The sequence below is a fragment of the Macaca nemestrina genome, chromosome 7 (genome assembly GCF_043159975.1).
Source record: "Macaca nemestrina isolate mMacNem1 chromosome 7, mMacNem.hap1, whole genome shotgun sequence".
Classification (NCBI taxonomy): Eukaryota; Metazoa; Chordata; class Mammalia; order Primates; family Cercopithecidae; genus Macaca; species Macaca nemestrina.
Window position 1 is genome coordinate 178228661 of NC_092131.1, and position 17944 is coordinate 178246604.

Here is a 17944-nt window from a genome sequence, read left to right on the forward strand (position 1 = left end):
CAGACACGTGGACGTGTGCCCACGTTTTTGGGACGGGAGTTGAAATGGAGTCAGACTCCTTCTTAGTGCACGTGACACATCTGACAATCAAGGCACGGCTCGCTCACGCTCCCGACTCACTTGGGCAGGAAACAGAGGAGCAGCAGAAACCACAGGCGGGCGCCACTTTCCCTGCCTGAGCGGGCAGCGGGGACCTCAGTTAACCCCCGCCTCACCAGCCCCACCCACTCGCAGCTCAGGGTGGGTCAGGGAGAGAGCACAGGCGGGCTCAAGGGACGAGAACCTGGGTGCTGGAGGGTCCCACGGCGCGGCGCGGCACTTTTATGTCGAAGCCGCTCTTAGGGTCCTTCTCGCCCCGCAAGGCTGGGTCATTGAAGGGCTCGTGCCCCGTCTCCCAGTCGCACACGGTCTTCCTGATGGCCTGCAGGACACTGAACACCCACCAAGTGATCAGCAAGGCCCGGAGGCCAAGACCCCCAGCCTCACAATCATGCCATCTCCTTGCCCAACTACCGGGCTCTCAGAACAGCCCCCATGAAAATACAAATTACTGCGGGGGCCACGGAGGGATGTGGTAATGGACCGGCCCAACAGGAAGGTTTAAAAGGAGGCTGCCTTCTGGAGAGTGTCACTACTCCCAGAAGACTGCCCGGGCTGCAGTTGGCATCTGTTAGCCCAGGGCAGCAGTGAGGTGGCTCCGAGCCACGCTGGGGGCAGGGAGAGGGCAGAACACAGCCTCCGGCCAGAGCAGAGCTGGGTCCCACCTGCCTGCAGCTGGCTGTCCCCAGTAACCAACAGGGACATGAAGTCACCCGCATGACCGGAGCCTGGGCGTGTCTCTCGACTGGTTTGGAACACAGCCTCGTCACCAACAGGGCTCCACCGTGCAGAGACCCCCACAGGCACTGTGAGCCTGGGATAAATGCACCTTGTCCCGGCGTCCTCGGACTCCCCAGACACCCTGCAGTTGACTTACTGTCCACTGTTTGGGTTAATCATTGGACCCATGCATTACTTTTAGAGGTAATTCACCAAGAGCATCTGGAGGTTGAAGATAAATGTATTGAAATCATTTTTGAGAATTTAACGCTCCTGTTGTTTGAACCCGAGTTCGTCCGAGGACGTGTGGGCACAGCGGGCACAGGGCGTAGGGAAGGCTGACCTCTGGATGACATTCTTCTTCTTCTTGATGGCCTGCCGCAGCGGCTCCCGGAGGGTCACCTGGGAGAAGTCCTGCAGTGCAGCATAGACGGTGTGCCGGATGGCGTGGTTGAACACGCTCTCCATCCTGCCCATCAGCACCTGCAGGCCTTTGATCATGGCGATCACCTGCGGGGGACACAGCAACAAGGACGGCCTTCTGAGGGCGGCACCAAGCCTCCTCTGTCTGGCATATGCCAGGGGCTGCTCCTCCTCGCCCACGGCACCTCTCCTATGCCCTCCCACGTTCCTGCCCTGCAGCTGCCCTGCCCCAAAACGTCTTCTCCAAAGCCGTAGTCAATGGAACTGTGCCCGCATCTGACTCCCAATCAGACCGTCAGCCTCTGGAGGACAGGGATGCATCTGACTCGAAACACACACGCATCCACCCTGGCACACCCTCCTGTGATGGAATTCAAATGGGAAAGAAGAAAAAGACTCAGGAAAGCAGGCGTGATATTAACTAGAAAAGAAGTTACAAGAGGTTGTAGCCCAAATCCCATATTGTTCACAACAAAGGCACAGTGAATTACCATTCACAGAAACAGCCTGGAAGACTTTGACGGAACATAATTACACGACAAAGAGCTTCCAAAGTAATTCCTGGGACAGAAGAATGGTGCCAGGGCTCATTACTTCCCTGTTTCCAGACAGTAATTTTGTAATTACACTGTGCTTTATTACTTTCTGACTAAACAACTGAAGGGCACAAACCAAGCATGACTTTTACAATTGCATGAGCTTTCTTGCTGCTTTTGCAGTTTATAAATATTTATACAGCCAACTTCACGATAGCTATGTGAGACCCACAAATCTCTCTGAAAGCAGCAAGTGAGGCAGAGCAAGACACACTTACCCCAAGTCCACCTGCCGTGTGGACGCCTGACGTATAAGACACCAAAGCAGAACATCTAATAGCACCAGAGAAACATAATTCTTCTTTTTATTTTTTAACTAGAATGCTGTACCTAAGACTAATATATCTGGTAAAATCTTAAAAACCCTTCTTCGGCCAGGCACAGTGGCTCACACCTATAATTCTAGCACTTTGGGAGGCTGAGGTGGGAGAATCACTTGAGACCAGAGTTCAAGATCAGCCTGAACAAAATGGCCAGACCCCGTCTCTCCAAAAAATTTAAAAATTAGCCAGATGTGGTGGCATGAGCCCGCAGCCCCAGCTACTCAGGAGGCTGAGCCGGGAGGATCACTTGAACATAGGAGTTTGAGGCAGCAGTAAGCCGTGACGATGCCACTGCACTCCAGCCTGGGTGATAGAGCGAGACGCTGTCTCAAAACAAAACAAAAACCCTACTTCAGCATCTGAAAATGCTCTTCAGTCTACAGTAATCATTTCAAAAGGTTTTTTTGTTTTTTGGTTTTGTTAAAGTTTTTGACAGATTCCTTTTTTGAGACAGGGTCTTGCTCTGTCGCCTAGGCTGGAGTGCAGTGGCATGATCACAGTTCACTGCAGCCTTGACCTCCCAGGATCAATCGATCCTCCTGCCTCAGCCTCCTGGGTAACCAGGACTACAGGCAGGCGCCACCATGCTTGGCTAAGCGTATTCTTACTCTTATTAAATCTGTTGGTTTGAAGTTCGCTTACCAAGAACACAAATGTGTTTCCCCAAGACTTCACACAGTCTCCCTCCATCACTTTCTGGGTTTTATTCACCCCTTTTGTGTTCCTCACTATGGCTTTATAAACAGCCTGATTCATGGGTAAATGTAGACGTGTCCGACAAGTACATGAAACATGACTTATATGATTTTGGTGCTTTTCTTTTTCATAAAATTTTCAGGTGGAAAAGTTGACAGTCTGTTTTTAATTCCCCCTTCAATAATGTAAAGAATTTCCAAATAGACTGTTTTCATGTAAGACTCATGGTCTACATGCAATTAAAATAATGAAAATTTTAGAAAGGAAAAAGTCTGGAAGAAAGCGCACTCAGCTGCTCGGCGCCGTTTCTGTGATGGCACCGCGGGCACTGGGCCTTCCTAATGCCACGCCTGGGTTTTTCGCACGCTTACTTTGGAAAATGGTTTGATGATTTTATGTTGCTTTTCTAATCAACAAAAAAGAAAAAAAGAAAAGTTCTATTTAAAAAACCAAACGAGGAACAACCCATTTTAAGTGAACATGACAATACTACATATTCAAGCTTACAGGAAGAAGGAAAAGGCAAGTTAACAGTAAACCGGGAGCTTTAGATGCCTGCATTAGAAAAGTAAAAAGGATAAAAATCATAATACTTACCAAACATTCATCACAAATTACAAACACCAAAATAAACTCCCCCCAAAATAGAAGAAAAAGAACTAAAAGCACCTGGGTGCGGTGGTTCACGCTTGTAATCCCAGCACTTTGGGAGGCCAAGGCGGCAGATCATGAGGTCAGCGGTTTGAGACCAGCCTGGCCAATATGGTGAAACCCCGTCTCTACTGAAAATACAAAAATTAGCTGGGTGTGGTGCTGCATGCCTGTAGTCCCAGCTACTTGGGAGGCTGAGGCAGGAGAATTGCTTGAACCTGGGAGGCGGAGCTTGCAGTGAGCCAAGATGGTGCCACTGCACTTCAGCCTGGGTGACAGAGCAAGACTTTGTCTCAAAATAAATAAATGCAACAGTTAATGAAACAGAAAACAAGCATATAATCAAGGGTGATCAACAAAGACAAAGCTGTTCAGTAAATAAATAATAAAAAATAAAGGCCGGGCGCGGTGGCTCAAGCCTGTAATCCCAGCACTTTGGGAGGCCGAGGCGGGCAGATCACAAGGTCAGGAGATCGAGACCACAGTGAAACCCCGTCTCTACTAAAAATACAAAAAATTAGCCGGGCGCGGTGGCGGGCGCCTGTAGTCCCAGCTACTCAGGAGGCTGAGGCAGGAGAATGGCGCGAACCCGGGAGGCGGAGCTTGCAGTGAGCCGAGATCGCGCCACTGCACTCCAGCCTGGGCAACAGCGTGAGACTCCGTCTCAAAAAAAAAAAAAAAAAAAAAAACTAAAAATAAATGCCCAGCAAGAATAACAAAGAAAAAAGAGAAGCAGGCCAAGTGCGGTGGCTCACGCCTTTAATCCCAGCACTTTGGGAGGCCGAAGAAGGCGGATCACTTGAGGTCAGGGGTTCAAGACCAGACAGGCCAACACGGTGAAACCCCGTATCTACTAAAAATACAAAAATTAGCCAGAAGTAGCTTGAACTTGGGAGGTGGAGATTGCAGTAAGCTGAGATTGTGTGAGACTCTGTCTCAAAAAAAAAAAAAAAAAAAAAAAAAGACAGAAGCACGAATTACCAGCATTAAGAATGAAAAAGGGAACATCAGCAGTTTATAGACAGATTAAGAGACTACGAGAAAATACTCATAGACAGAGGACGGAGTCAATGGGATAGAATTGAGTCCAGAAGTTAACTCACAATTGATTTTCAATCGGGTGCCAAAACAATTCAATGGGGAAAGACCATCTTTTCAACAAACAGTACTGACAACCGGATATGTACATGCGAGAGAATCCAGGTGGACCCGCCAGCAGGAAAGGGTTAATTCAGCAGGCTGGGGAGAGTGAAACTCTGCACATCCCCAAGAAAGGCCCGTCTTCAGGACTGACTGAGGCCATCCCAGGAACCAGCTCTGAGCCTTGGGAGTGTCCTGTCTAGAGAGTATGTTCTTGTGAGCCTGGGACCCAGGGCCTACTGCTGTACCACTCTGACCAGACAGTCTCTGCTAACAAGGTGACTCATGGTGACCTCCTGTGTGTGTTTTGAGGGCCTAGAGTCTGAGTAGCCAAGGTCAGCCACGTGACTGGCCCCCAGTGAAAACCCAGGACCCCAAGGCTCTGGGGAGCTGCCCTGCTGAGCCACACTTTGCGTGTGCTGTCACACATCATCACTGGGAGAAATAAGCGCATCCCGTGCAATTCCACTAGCAGGGCACACCTACAAGTTTACACTTGGCTTCTCTGGACTCCACCCTTGTGCCTTTTCCCTTTGCTGATCTGACTGTCTTTCGGCTGCAAGGAGTCATAACCTTCAGTGCAACAACTACTAAGCCCTGAGAGTCCTCCCAGCCAGTCAGGGGGATGGAGGGTGGTCTGCAGGGCTCCTGACACAACCTGGTCACACACTGTATAAAAATCCACTCAAAGTGGAAAATACATTTCAATTAGGAGCTAAAACTAAAAACTTTTAGAAGAGGCTGGGCGCGGTGGCTCACGCCTGTAATCCTACCACTTTGGGAGGCAAAGACAGGCTGATCACCTGAGGTGAAGGGTTCGGGACCAGCCTGGCCAGCATGGTGAAACCCTGCCTCTACTAAAAATGCAAAAATTAGCTGGGTGTGGTGACACATGCCTGTAATCCCAGCTACCTGGGAGGCTGAAGCAGGAGAATCGCTTGAACCAGGGAGGCAGAGGTTGCAGTGAGCTGAGATCACGCCACTGCACTCCAGCCTGGGTGACAGAGCAAGACTCTGTCTCAAAAAAAAAAAAAAAAAGACTTTTAGAAAGAAACACAGGAGTAAATCATGACCTGGGTTACACAATGGTTTCTTACATATGATGCCAAAAGCATAAGCAACGTAAGAAAAACAGATAAATCAGACATAATCAAAATCAAAACCTTGTGTGTCTCAAAAGACTCCATTAAGAAACAAAAAGGACAACCACAGAATGGGAGAAGATACTGAAAATCCCATGGCTGTAAGGAACTGATATTTAGAATGTATAAGGAACTCTTACAACTCAATAATAAAAAAGATAACCTAATTAAAAATGAGCAAAGGATATGAATAGACATTTCTACAAATAATGCACACAAATGGCCAACAAGCACATAAAAAGATGTTTAACATCCTTACTTGTTAGAAAAATGCAAATCAAAAGTGCAAGGAAATGAAATACCACCTCACACCCACTAGGATGGCTAGAATCAAAAAGACATATGGTAACAAGTTTGGTGTGGATGTGGGGAAACTGGAACCCTCACATACTGCTGGTAAGAAGGAGAAATGGTGCTGCCACTATCTGGTAGTTCCTCAAAAGCTAAATGTGCTGTTATGATCCAGTAATTGCATTTTTAGCTATACAATCAAAAGAAATCAAAACCAGCATCTACGCAAAAACTCGTACATGAAAGGCCATAGAGGCTGGGCATGGTGGCTCACCTCTAATCCCGGCGCTTTGGGAAGTCAAAGCAGGAGGATCACTTGAGCTCAGGAGTTCAAGACCAGACTGGGCAACATAGTGAGATCCCATTTCCACAAAAAATTTAAAAATTAATCGGGCATGGTGGTATGTGCCTGTGGTCCTAGCTACTTGGGAGGCTATAGAGGGAGGATTGCCTGAGCCCAGGAGACTGAGACTGCAGTTAAGCCATAATCCTGCCACTGCACTCCAGCTGGGTAAGAGTGAGACCTTGTCTCAAAAAAAACAAGAAGAAGAAGTTCTCAACAACTTTATTAATAATAGCAAAAAGGTAGAAATAACCCAAATGTCTATCATCTGATGGATGGATAAATACAAAGTAATATTTCCATGTAATGGAATATTATTCAGCAATAAACAGAACAAAACAGTGATACCTGTGTGAACCTTGAAAATTATGCTAAGTGGCCTGACATGGTGGCTCATGCCTGTAATCTCAGCACTTTGGGAGGCCAAGGCAGGTGAATCACCTGAGGTCAGAAGTTTGAGACGAGCCTGGCCAACATAATGAAACCTTGTCTCTAGTACAAATTCAAAAATTAGCCGGGTGGGTGTCTGTAATCCCAGCCACTCATGAAGACTGAAGCACAAGAATCGCTTGAACCCGGGAGGAAGAAGTTGCAGTGAACTGAGATTGAGCCACTGCCCTCTAGCCTGGGCGACAGAGCGAGGCTCCATCTTAAGGAAAAAAAAAAAAACCCGGGCATGGTGGCTCACGCCTGTAATCCCAGCACTTTGGGAGGCCGAGGCAGGCGGATCATGAGGTCAGGAGATCGAGACCACCCTGGCTAACATGGTGAAACCCTGTCTTGACTGAAAAAAAATACAAAAAATTAGCCGGGTGTGGTAGCGGGAGCCTGTAGTCCCAGCTTCTTGGGAGGCTGAGGCAGAAGAATGGTGTGAACCCGGCAACCAGAGCTTGCAGTGAGCCGAGATGGCACCACAGCACTCCAGCCTGAGCGACAGAGCAAGACTCTATCTCAAAAAAAAAAAAGAAAAAAAAAAAAAAAGAAAATTATGCTAAGTGAAGGAAGCAGCCAGTCACAAAGGGCCACACAGGGTATGACCTACTCATATGAAATGCCCAAAAGAGGCAAATCTACGGGGTCAGAAAGCAGGGTGGTGGCTGCAAAGGGTTGAGGGAAGAATGAAGGGTGACTGATAATGAGCTGGCATTTCTTTTTGTTCTAAATTTGATTGTGATTGTACAACTCTGTGAATGTGCTAAAAGCATTGAATTTTACACTTCAAATGGGTGAACTGTATGGTTATGTGAAAAAAGAAAAGCTTCTACCAAAATAAGATGAGAATTTACTACGAAAAAGCTTATGTCAAAAAACTCGAAAATTTTGGCTGGGCACAGTGGCTCACACCTGCAATGCCAGCACTTTGGGAGGCTGAGGTGGGCGGACTGCTTGAGCTCAGGAGTTTGAGACGAGCCTGGGCAACTTGGCAACACCCTGTCTCTACCAAAAACATAAAAATTAGCCAGGCATGGTGGCATGCACCTGTAGTTTCAGCTAACCAGGAGGCTGACGTGGGAGGATTGCTTGAGTCCAGGAGGCTGAGGCTAAAACAGTGAGCTAAGATCATGCCACCCCACTCCAGTCTGGGCGACAGAGCAAAACTCTGTCTCAAAAAAAAAAAAAAAAAAAAAAAAACCCAAAAAACAACTCGATAAAACAGTGTAGTATTTGCATGTAACCTAGGCACATCGTCTAGCATGCTTTAAATCATCTCTAGATTACCCAAATCCCTAACACAATGTAAACGCTATAGAAATAGTTATTATACTGTAGTTTTTAACATTTTTATTACTTTTTACTGTTGTTATTTTTTCTTTCTGAATATTTTTGACCCAAGGTTGGTTGAATCCACGGAGGTGGAACCCTAGAACACGGAGGGCCGACTGTATGAGACTTTGTCAGTTCTCCTGTCACGATCCGTAGGATTGTTCATATCCTGATTAAAATCTTCACTGTGGGACAGGAAAAGCTGACTCTAAAATGAATATGAAACTACAGTGGGGAAGAACAGCCAAGGAAGTCTAGAAGACAGAAAAGACGCGCGTTCCCGGACAGGGTAGATGACTACAGAGTCACAGGGTGGTACTGGGCAACAGACAGCAACCGAGCTGGGTTAGAGCGAGCAGAAACGGCCACACATGCCTTGTCACGTGGCCAGCTACAAAGGTGGCAGCGTGCGGGGTGGACGGAATTGTTTCAAAAATTAACTTCAGGTGAAATTCGCATCTCAGAGTGAAAGCAGAGTGAAGTATCCAGAAAGCACTGCAGAATACCTTCAGGACCTGCGAGTATGCAAAGATTTCTCAGCACAGGAGAAGCACAGCTATGAAAGAAAAGATACCGGTTGATGCTGGAATGAAGAGCTGCCCATGGAAAGGCTCACAGGGGAGTGCAGCGCCAGCCTCACAGGAGAGCAGGACAGCTCTTCTCTCTCAGCAGGGCCACACCTCTTTCACCTCCCCTCCCCGCACCCCACACTGCTCTCCATCCAGATGCAGGTCCAGGAGTCCAGACCCACCCACAGGGAGCTTCGGCGCAGACCCAGCACCGGCGGCCGCTGCTCCCCTAACGCACTCTACTCTGACTACTCTGCCAGACGGAAAGGGGTGCCCACACAGAAGCAACGAGGAAACAGGCAGTTGGTTCATGTTTTTGCTTTTGACAGAGAAGCCAGTGTGAGGTCAGAGCGACACGAGGAGGAGCGAGCGGCCAAGGGTCCTCACCTCCACCAGGGCGAACTTCTCCTCGCTGGTGTAGTTGTAGCGCGTGGCCCGCTCGTACTCCTCCGCGCTGTCCGGGCAGTCCTTGTTGGAGTACTTGTCGGTGGGGTGCACAAGCTTCCAGGAATACTGCAGCAGCCAAAAGAGCAGAGCTGTTCCATATTGCATGCAAAATGCCTGGCGTCTGGTCTGACTCACACGATGGTGGCCAAAGCCAGAAGGCCAGCCTTCGAACCTTTGCTGCATTCTGAAAAGTCACACGTGAGGACACACACACCGTCCATCTCCACAGATGGGCAAAAGATCCTGGTCCCGTAACCTCTCATTTAAAAAACCTACCCAGCAAAATAGCCTGGATAGTGAGTGCTGAGTATCTAAGACTCTAGGCATTTCATCATTATTTTAAAAAGGATTCTGGGCCAGGCATGGTGGCTCATGCCTATGACCCCAGCACTTTGGGAGGCTGAGGTGGGAGGATCCCTTGAGCCCAGTTTAAGATCAGCCTGAGCAATAAAGTGAGGCCTCATCTCTATGGAAAGTAAAATAATAAGTAAAGATTCTGCCTTTCAAATGATCATGTACTCTTCCAATTTGATCATTTTTATGTGATCAAAATAAATCACAAAAGGGAAAATCTTTTATGAATTACAGGCATCCAAATCTTTATATGGCACCAGAAATAATTTACTAATGTTCAACAAAAGATATTGAGACATTGACGGCTGGAGCTCCAAAGAGAAAACGTTATCTTAAAAACGCGGGGGATGAAGCAACATTAATGGGTACAAATATACGGTTTGATATTAGAAATAAGATCTAGTGTTAGATCAGTTAGGGTGACTATTAATTAAAATAATTTATGGTACATTTCAGAATAGATAGGGAAGAACTCGAATTTTTCTGGCATAAGGACAAATATTTATGGCGATGGACATCCCACGCACACCAATTAGAACTTTGCAAATTGTATGACTGTATTAAATTATTACATGTATCCTGAAACTATGTACCCCTGTTATGCATCAATACAAGTAAATATTTAAAGCAAAATAAAATTTAAATGAAAAAATGAGAATTGGCCAGGTACAATGGCTCACATCTGTAATCCAGCACTTTGGAAGGCCCAGGCAGGCAGATGGCTTGAGGCCAGGAGTTTGAGACCAGCCTGGCCAACACGGTGAGACCTTGTCTGTACAAAAAATAAACAAACAAAAAACTAGGCCGGGCGCCGTGGCTCAAGCCTGTAATCCTAGCACTTTGGGAGACTGAGGTGGGTGGATCACCTGAGGTCAGGAGTTTGAGAACAGCGTGGCCAACATGGTGAAATACCGTCCCTACTAAAAATACAAAAAAATTAGCCAGGAGTGGTGGTGGGCGCCTGTAATCCTAGCTACTTGGGAGGCTGCGGCAGGAGAATCACTTGAACCCGGGAGGCAGAGGTTGCAGTGAGCCGGGATCGCACCATTGCACTCCAACCTGGGCAACAATAGCAAAACTCCATCTCAAAAAAAAAAAAAAAAAGTATCCAGGCGTCCGGGTGCACACCTGTGGTCCCAGCGCTGGGGAGGCTGAGGCAGAAGGATCGCTTGGGGTGGGGGGTCAAGGCTGTAGTGACGTATGTTTGCACCACCGCACTCCAGCCTAAGCGACAGGGTGAGACTCTGTCTCAAAAAGAGAGACTTAAAGACCATCACAATGGTAGAAATTTAATTCTATCAAGATGTTTTTTTAAAATGAGGCCCTTATATTTATAACACACATAAATGAAATGTACTTAAAATAATCTTGGAAACATTTCTACTGGTAGATGTTCTTGTCTTTCTGGGGCCAAAAATAAAAAGCCCAAAGACCAAAAGTTAATGTGAATCAAGTGCCCGAGGCAGCTTTGGCGCGTGGCTGGGGGCGGGGCGGGGAGCTGGGGGCGGGGCGGGGCCTGGGGGCGGGGCGGGGCCTACCACTTCCATCACGTGCGCGCTCCACTGCGACAGCAGCTGCAGGCCCTGCAGCGCCAGGTCGAAGAGCTTCCGGTACTCCGCGTCCGTCTTCTGGGCCTCCTGGCGGCCCGAGCCCGTGACCACCTGCACAAGGCGGGCACGGCCCCGTGGGAAACCCGCAACCCCCCACCCACCAAGCCCCCCACCCCAGGGATCCACCCTGAGAATCCACCCCGAAGTCACACCCGTGAAAATAAAAAACGCCGTGGGTGCTGGACCCTCCTCCCGGGAAAAAGGTGGCCACGGGTGTGCTGCACAGCACCGAGCAAGGGACAGGCCACTGCCACCGCCACCGCCCGGGGAACCGCGGGCCGGGCGCGGGGCTGTAACACGCGTGGGCTTGGCGCACTTCCACTAGGCTGGGGAAGGGCAACACACAAGTCACGTGGGTTTGCTTCTATCAAATAACCCCCTAAATTTAAAAACGTGACCTATGGGGAGGGACAGCGTGGAGAAGGCAAGCTTCTTTGAATATATCTTTTTATAGATGTGACATTAGAACCACAGAAATATTTTATATAATTAGGGGACAGAATTAAATGAGATGGGAAATGCAATCCCTAAAAGTGAAAAGCAAAATAAAACAATGGCGGGAACCTGCATGGAATCCACAGCATGACCACTGAGAGGCCCCACCCTGAGCAATTCTAAACACCATGGTGTGACTTAAAATCCTCTGAGTGAGGGGCCAGGTGCGATGGCTCACGCCTGTAACCCCAGCACTTTGGGAGGCTGGGGCAGGTGGATTGCCTGAGGTCAGGAGTTCGAGATCATCCTGGCCAACACAGTGAAACCCCACCTCTACTAAAAATACAAAAAATTAGCTGGGCGTGGTGGCGCATGCCTGTAATCTCAGCTACTCTGGAGGCTGAGGCAGGAGAATTGCTGGAACCCAGGAGGCAGAGATTGCAGTGAGCCGAGATCACACCATTGCACTCCAGCCTGGGCAACAAGAGCAAAACTCCATCTCAAAAAAAAAAAAAAAAAAAAAAAATCCTCTCAGAAGCTCAAGGGCAAAATCACCTGCAAAACAAATCCTAAAGCAATTTCTAGTCACTGTAATTAGTAGTGCTGGCATTGCTCTTTTACGACTAGATCACGGCTGGGCATGGTGGCTCATGCCTGTAATCCCAGCATTCTGGGAGGCTGAGGTGGGCAAATCACAAGGTCAAGAGATGGTGACCATCCTGGCCAACATGGTGAAATCCCATCTCTACTAAAAATACAAAAATTAGCTAAGTGTGGTGGCGCGCACCTGGAGTCCCAGCTACTTGGGAGGCTGAGGCAGGAGAATCGCTTGAATCCGGGAGGTGGAAGTTGCAATGAGCCAAGATCACACCATTGCACTCCAGCCCGGGCAACAGAGAGAGACTCCGTCTCAAAAAAACAAACAAACAAACAAAACAACGAGATTAATAATGACATATAATAATTAATAATGACATAAATCAAATTACACTGGCGTCATTCACCAGGATGTTCAGCTTTCAGAAAAAAGAAAATCAACAAACCTAAAGTGGAATCACCTTAAAATTGTACTCAGAGGCTGGGTGCGGTGGCTCACGCCTGTAATCCCAGCACTTTGGGAGGCTGAGATGGGACGGGCGGATCACGAGGTCAGGAGATCAAGACCATCCTGGCTAACACAGTGAAACCCCGTCTCTACTAAAAATACAAAAAAAAAAAAAAAAACTAGCCGGGCACGGTGGCAGGCGCTTGCAGTCCCAGCTACTCGGGAGGCTGAGGCAGGGGAATGGCGTGAACCCAGGAGGCAGAGCTTGCAGTGAGCTGAGATGGCGCCGCTGCACTCCAGCCTGAGTGACAGAGCAAGACCCTCATCTCACCAAAAAAAAAAAAAAAAAAAAAAAAAAACTGTACTCAGAAAAAAACTGATTTGTTACCTTAGACAATGCCAAAGAACCAATTACACTCAGATGCCACCTAAGGATGCTCCAGTCAACAAGACCACATACATGATGGTGGTCCCGTAAAATTATAATGCGGTGGAAGAATTCCTACTGCCTAGTGACGTCTTGATGATCCTGGCCCTGAGTAGGCTGCTGTGTGCATTTAGGTCTTCGTTTTTAACGAAAAAGCTCAAAAGGGAAAAAACAAAAACTTCTTAGTAGAAAAATTATTTATAGAATAAGATATAAAGAAAGAAAATATTTTTGCACAGGTATACAATGTGTTTGTGTTTTAAGCAAAGTGTTATTACAAAAGCCAAAAAGCTCTTTTTAAAAGTAAAAAGTTTATAAAGTAAAAAAGTTACAGTAAGCTAAGGCTAATTCATTATTAAAGAAAAAAAAAGCCTTTTTAAAAATTTAGCACAGGCTGGGCACCATGGCTCACGCCTGTAATCCCAGCACTTTGGGAGGCCAAGGTGGGTGGATCACGAGGTCAGAAGATGGAGACCATCCCGGCCAACACGGTGACACCCCGTCTCTACTACAAATACAAAAAGTAGCCGGGCGTGGTGGCGGGCGCCTGTAGGCCCAGCTACTCGGGAGGCTGAGGCAGGAGAATGGCGTGAACCTGGGAGGCGGAGCTTGCAGTGAGCCGAGATCGCGCCACTGCACTCCAGCCTGGGCGACAGAGCAAGACTCCATCTCCAAAAAAAAAAAAAAAAACTTTAGCACAGCCTAAGCACACAGTGTTCATAAAGGCCAGAGCAGTGCACAGTAATGTCCTAGGCCTCCCACTTGCTCACCACGCACTGACTCACCCAGAACAGCCTCCTTGTCTAACATGCCCAAACACTTGCCAGTGGTGTGTGTTAGAAGCAGCAGGTACCCCAAGATACCTGGACTACTGGGCTCTTTGTCAGTCAGTTTGGTTACATGATGACTGGTAACCATGGTGGGTGGGGCACAGGGGTGCTCATCATCCTGCAGTGGGTGGGGCCAACATCTCCAGAGTTGTCCCCACTAAGGTTAATGGTCCTCCTGAGGCCCTGAGGGACTAACCAGTCCTGCAAAGCAGCCTGGGTGTATGCCCTGAAACCCCGCAGTCCCTGCCGGCAATCTGCAGCACAGACACGCCAGCAGCGCTGGCTCGGAGCAAACCTGGGTGAGGAGAATGGGAGTGACCAAAATGCCGATGTGGCAAACCCAGCTGCAAAGCTGGAAGGAACTAAAGAGAAAGCACGTGTCCTCTGCGCCCAACTCCAGGCCCACCTCCTGGACACATGGACCCAGTGCCCTGGGATGTCTCCTGACAGCCACCCAGAGGTTCCTGCTCACCTCTGGCCTCAGGACTTCTTTCTTTCTAGACTTAAAGGGGCCCCGGGTCAGAATCACCCTGTCTTTTCCCAGTGTCCTCCCTTCTCCAACCATCTTTCGAGCTGCTGGAATCACAGTACTAGACTAGGAAATGCCATTTAATCAATTAACTATCTGGTCTCTGTCCTTTCTCTTGGGATCCCTATGTTTTTCTGAAAAAAAAAAAAAAAAGATGCTTTTTGTACAGCTCAACAGAGACAACACTAATTTCACTGCCTTGTCAATTATAATAGGTGCTTTTGAAGTACAGTCATGCACCACATTTGATCAATGACAGCAAACAGAATGGTGGTCCCATAAGATTATAACACCATCTTTTCACTGTACCTTTTCTATGTTTAGATAGATTTAGATACACAAATACATATCACTGTGTTACAACTACCCAAAGTCTTCAGCATAGCAGCGTGCTCCATGGGTGTGGGGCCCAGGAGCCACTGGCTGTGCCCTGCGGCCCAGGTGTGCTGCAGGCTGTACCATCCAGGCTAGCACGAGAACACGATGACGCTCCCACAGTGATGAAACTGCCTAATGACACATGTCAGAACCTGTCCATGTCATTATGTGACATATGATTGTATCTGGTAGTAAACTGTTTTTCAAAGCGATTAAACCTCAGATCTGGGTGCAAACGCACACAGGCGACCCTCGGGTGCCCACGTGGCTCCGGTCGCGGGCCCACCTCGCTGTTGCTGTAGCGCGCCAGCTCCGAAATGAAGCGCATGTGGTCCTCGCGGATCTGGATCATCTGCTCGCAGATGTTGTACTGAGGGCTGCTGCCGGAGGATGTGCACGTCCATCTGTGTGGAGAGAAGGCACCTGCGTTACCTGCAGCGGCGCCGGCAGGTCGCGGCACCGGGGCAGCTCAGGATGCCTGGTTTGGCGCCGGAGCCAGATGGCTTTTACATTTTTAAAGGGTTGTTAAAAAAACAACACAGAAGAATTATCTGATGGAGACCACCTGTGGCCTGTAAAGCCTAAAGTATTTGCTGTCTGTCCTTTACTGAAAAGGTTTCTTGCCCCTGAGACTGAGCTGCAACTTCGTTTGTCAAAATCATGGCTGAATGGTGACCGCGGGTTGGCTACGGGCAGTGCTTGGCAAGTCAGTGAAAGCCTCCCCCAAGACTCTGATGGCTCTGCAGAGTCTGCAGTGGGGAGGAGTGTCTGCCAGCATCTGGAACTGTGCTGAGGATCTTTATAGTTCTCCAGAGTAAGATGATACACAGTTTAGGATCTAGGGCCACATTGTCTGCAGATGTCACAGCTGACACACCGTCAGTTTCTTCTTTTTTTCTCTGAGGCAGGGTCTTGCTCTGTTGCCCAGGCTGGACTGCAGTGGTGCAATCTCGGCTCACTGCAACCTCCACCTCCCAGACTACTCAAGTGATCCTCCCACCTCAGCCTCCCGAGTAACTGGGACTACAAGCCTGTACCACCATGCCTGGCTAATTCTTGTATTTTTCCATAAAGATGAGGTCTCACTTGTTGCCCAGGCTGGTCTCAAACTCCTGAGTTAAAGAGATCCATCCACCTCGGCCTCCCAAAGTGCTGGGATTATAGGCGTGAACCACCGTACCCCACCCTCTTTTTTTTTTTTTTTTAAGACAACCTTTTTAAAAGTAAAGACTATCCCCCAGCACTGTCCAACAGGAAACCCTAGGATGATGAAAATGTTCTGTATCTGTGCTGTCCAGCACAGTAGCTACTAACTATTGAACATTTCAAATGTGGCTGTCATAAGGAAATTAAAATTTCAATTGTATTTTTCAATAAACTTAAATGTAACTAGCCACCTGTGGCAAAGGCAACAATACTGGACATTCAGTTCCAGGCTGAGAATGTTAACAGTGTTATCTCTAGACAAATAAGCACGATGTCTGAAGAAAACCACACAATGAGGACACTGCAGAAAGCTCAAACCAGGCAGCTTTTCTCTCCTCCTACCGAGATTTATTTTCCTCGTAGTGGGCGCTGGTCTTGATGTATCTTGCCAGTTCTATTTGCATGTCCCCAAATAGCGGAACCACCTGGAGCTGCTGTATTCAAAGAACAAAAAAAATAGGGTCATTATGTATGTTTAGTCACCAAATACATAAGCACAAGGAAACTGACTAATGCTAATAATTACTTCGGTTTGAATGCTACCTCTGCAAATGATTCACTACAAAAAAACTCTAAGCAACGTCTACATTTGCTTTGAGAGAAACAAAATACAATTTAAAAACCAACATCTATAAAAACTATTCAAATGTTAAAATTAACCTACGAAATTGCTAGATCCACAGTCATTTAAAAAAAAATCAACTGTATTTCTTTATTTTTATTATTTTTTTGAGACAGAGTCTCACTCTGTCGCCAGGCTGCAGTGCAGTGGCATCATCTCGGGTCACTGCAACCTCCACCTCCAGGATTCAAGTAATTCTCCTGCCTCAGCCTCCTGAGAAGCTGGGACTATAGGCGAGCACCACCACACATAGCTGATTTTTTTGTATTTTTAGTAGAGACAGGGTTTCACCATCTTGGCCAGGATGGTCTTGATATCTTGACTTCGTGATCCACCTGCCTCGGCCTCCCAAAGTGCTGGGATTACAGGCATAAGCCACCGTGCCCAGGCAACTGCATTTCTATATACTAGCAACAATTAGAATACAAAAACTTAAAGAGAAATACTTTGCAATAGCATCCAAAAAACATATGCATGAGTGAATCTAACAAAAAATGTGCAAGACCTCTAAACAAAAGTACTACCCCAGGCCGGGCGCGGTGGCTCACGCCTGGAATCCCAGCACTTCGGGAGGCCGAGGCAGACGGATCATGAGGTCAGGAGATCGAGATCATCCTGGCTAACACGGTGAAACCCCATCCCTACTAAAAAATACAAAAAAATATTAGCCGGGCGTGGTGGCGGGCACCTGTAGTCCCAGCTACTCGGGAGGATAAGGCAGGAGAATGGCGTGAACCCAGGAGGTGGAGGTTGCAGTGAGCCGAGTTCATGCCACTGCACTCCAGCCTGGGCAACAGAGCGAGACTCCGTCTCAAAAAAAAAAAAAAAAGTACTACCCCAAAAATTCTAGAAAAAGTTCTCAATAAATAGAGAAATAGATCATGTTTGTGCCTAGGAAGGCTTCAAATGTTTTAAATGTCCGTTCTCTCGGAACGGATCTATAATCAATCCCAGTCAATATTCCATAAGAATAAAAATGTTTTTTTTGGCCGGGCGCGGTGGCTCAAGCCTGTAATCCCAGCACTTTGGGAGGCCGAGACGGGCGGATCACGAGGTCAGAAGATCAAGACCATCCTGGCTAACACGGTGAAACCCCGTCTCTACTAAAAAATACAAAAAAAAAACTAGCCGGGCGAGGTGGCGGGCGCCTGTAGTCCCAGCTACTCGGGAGGCTGAGGCAGGAGAATGGCGGGAACCCGGGAGGCGGAGCTTGCAGTGAGCTGAGATCCGGCCACTGCACTCCAGCCTGGGCGACAGAGCGAGACTCCGTCTCAAAAAAAAAAAAAAAAAAGAATAAAAATGGC

The 17944-nt window shown here is 47.8% G+C and overlaps 1 protein-coding gene across 8 annotated transcripts in view; it reads right to left on the reverse strand.

Moving 5' to 3' along the window:
• The window catches only part of LOC105497425 (cytoplasmic FMR1 interacting protein 1), a 120138-nt gene that overhangs the window by 54315 nt on the left and 47879 nt on the right, over positions 1–17944 (reverse strand). For all 8 annotated transcript variants that reach the window (XM_024797827.2, XM_071067320.1, XM_011768499.3 and 5 more), the window contains 6 exons: positions 16361–16452; positions 15099–15216; positions 11097–11219; positions 9145–9270; positions 1163–1329; positions 284–431 (listed from right to left, as the gene is read on the reverse strand). In XM_024797827.2, coding sequence (XP_024653595.1) covers positions 284–431; positions 1163–1329; positions 9145–9270; positions 11097–11219; positions 15099–15216; positions 16361–16452 — 774 coding nt within the window. The remainder of the gene's footprint in view (positions 1–283; positions 432–1162; positions 1330–9144; positions 9271–11096; positions 11220–15098; positions 15217–16360; positions 16453–17944) is intronic.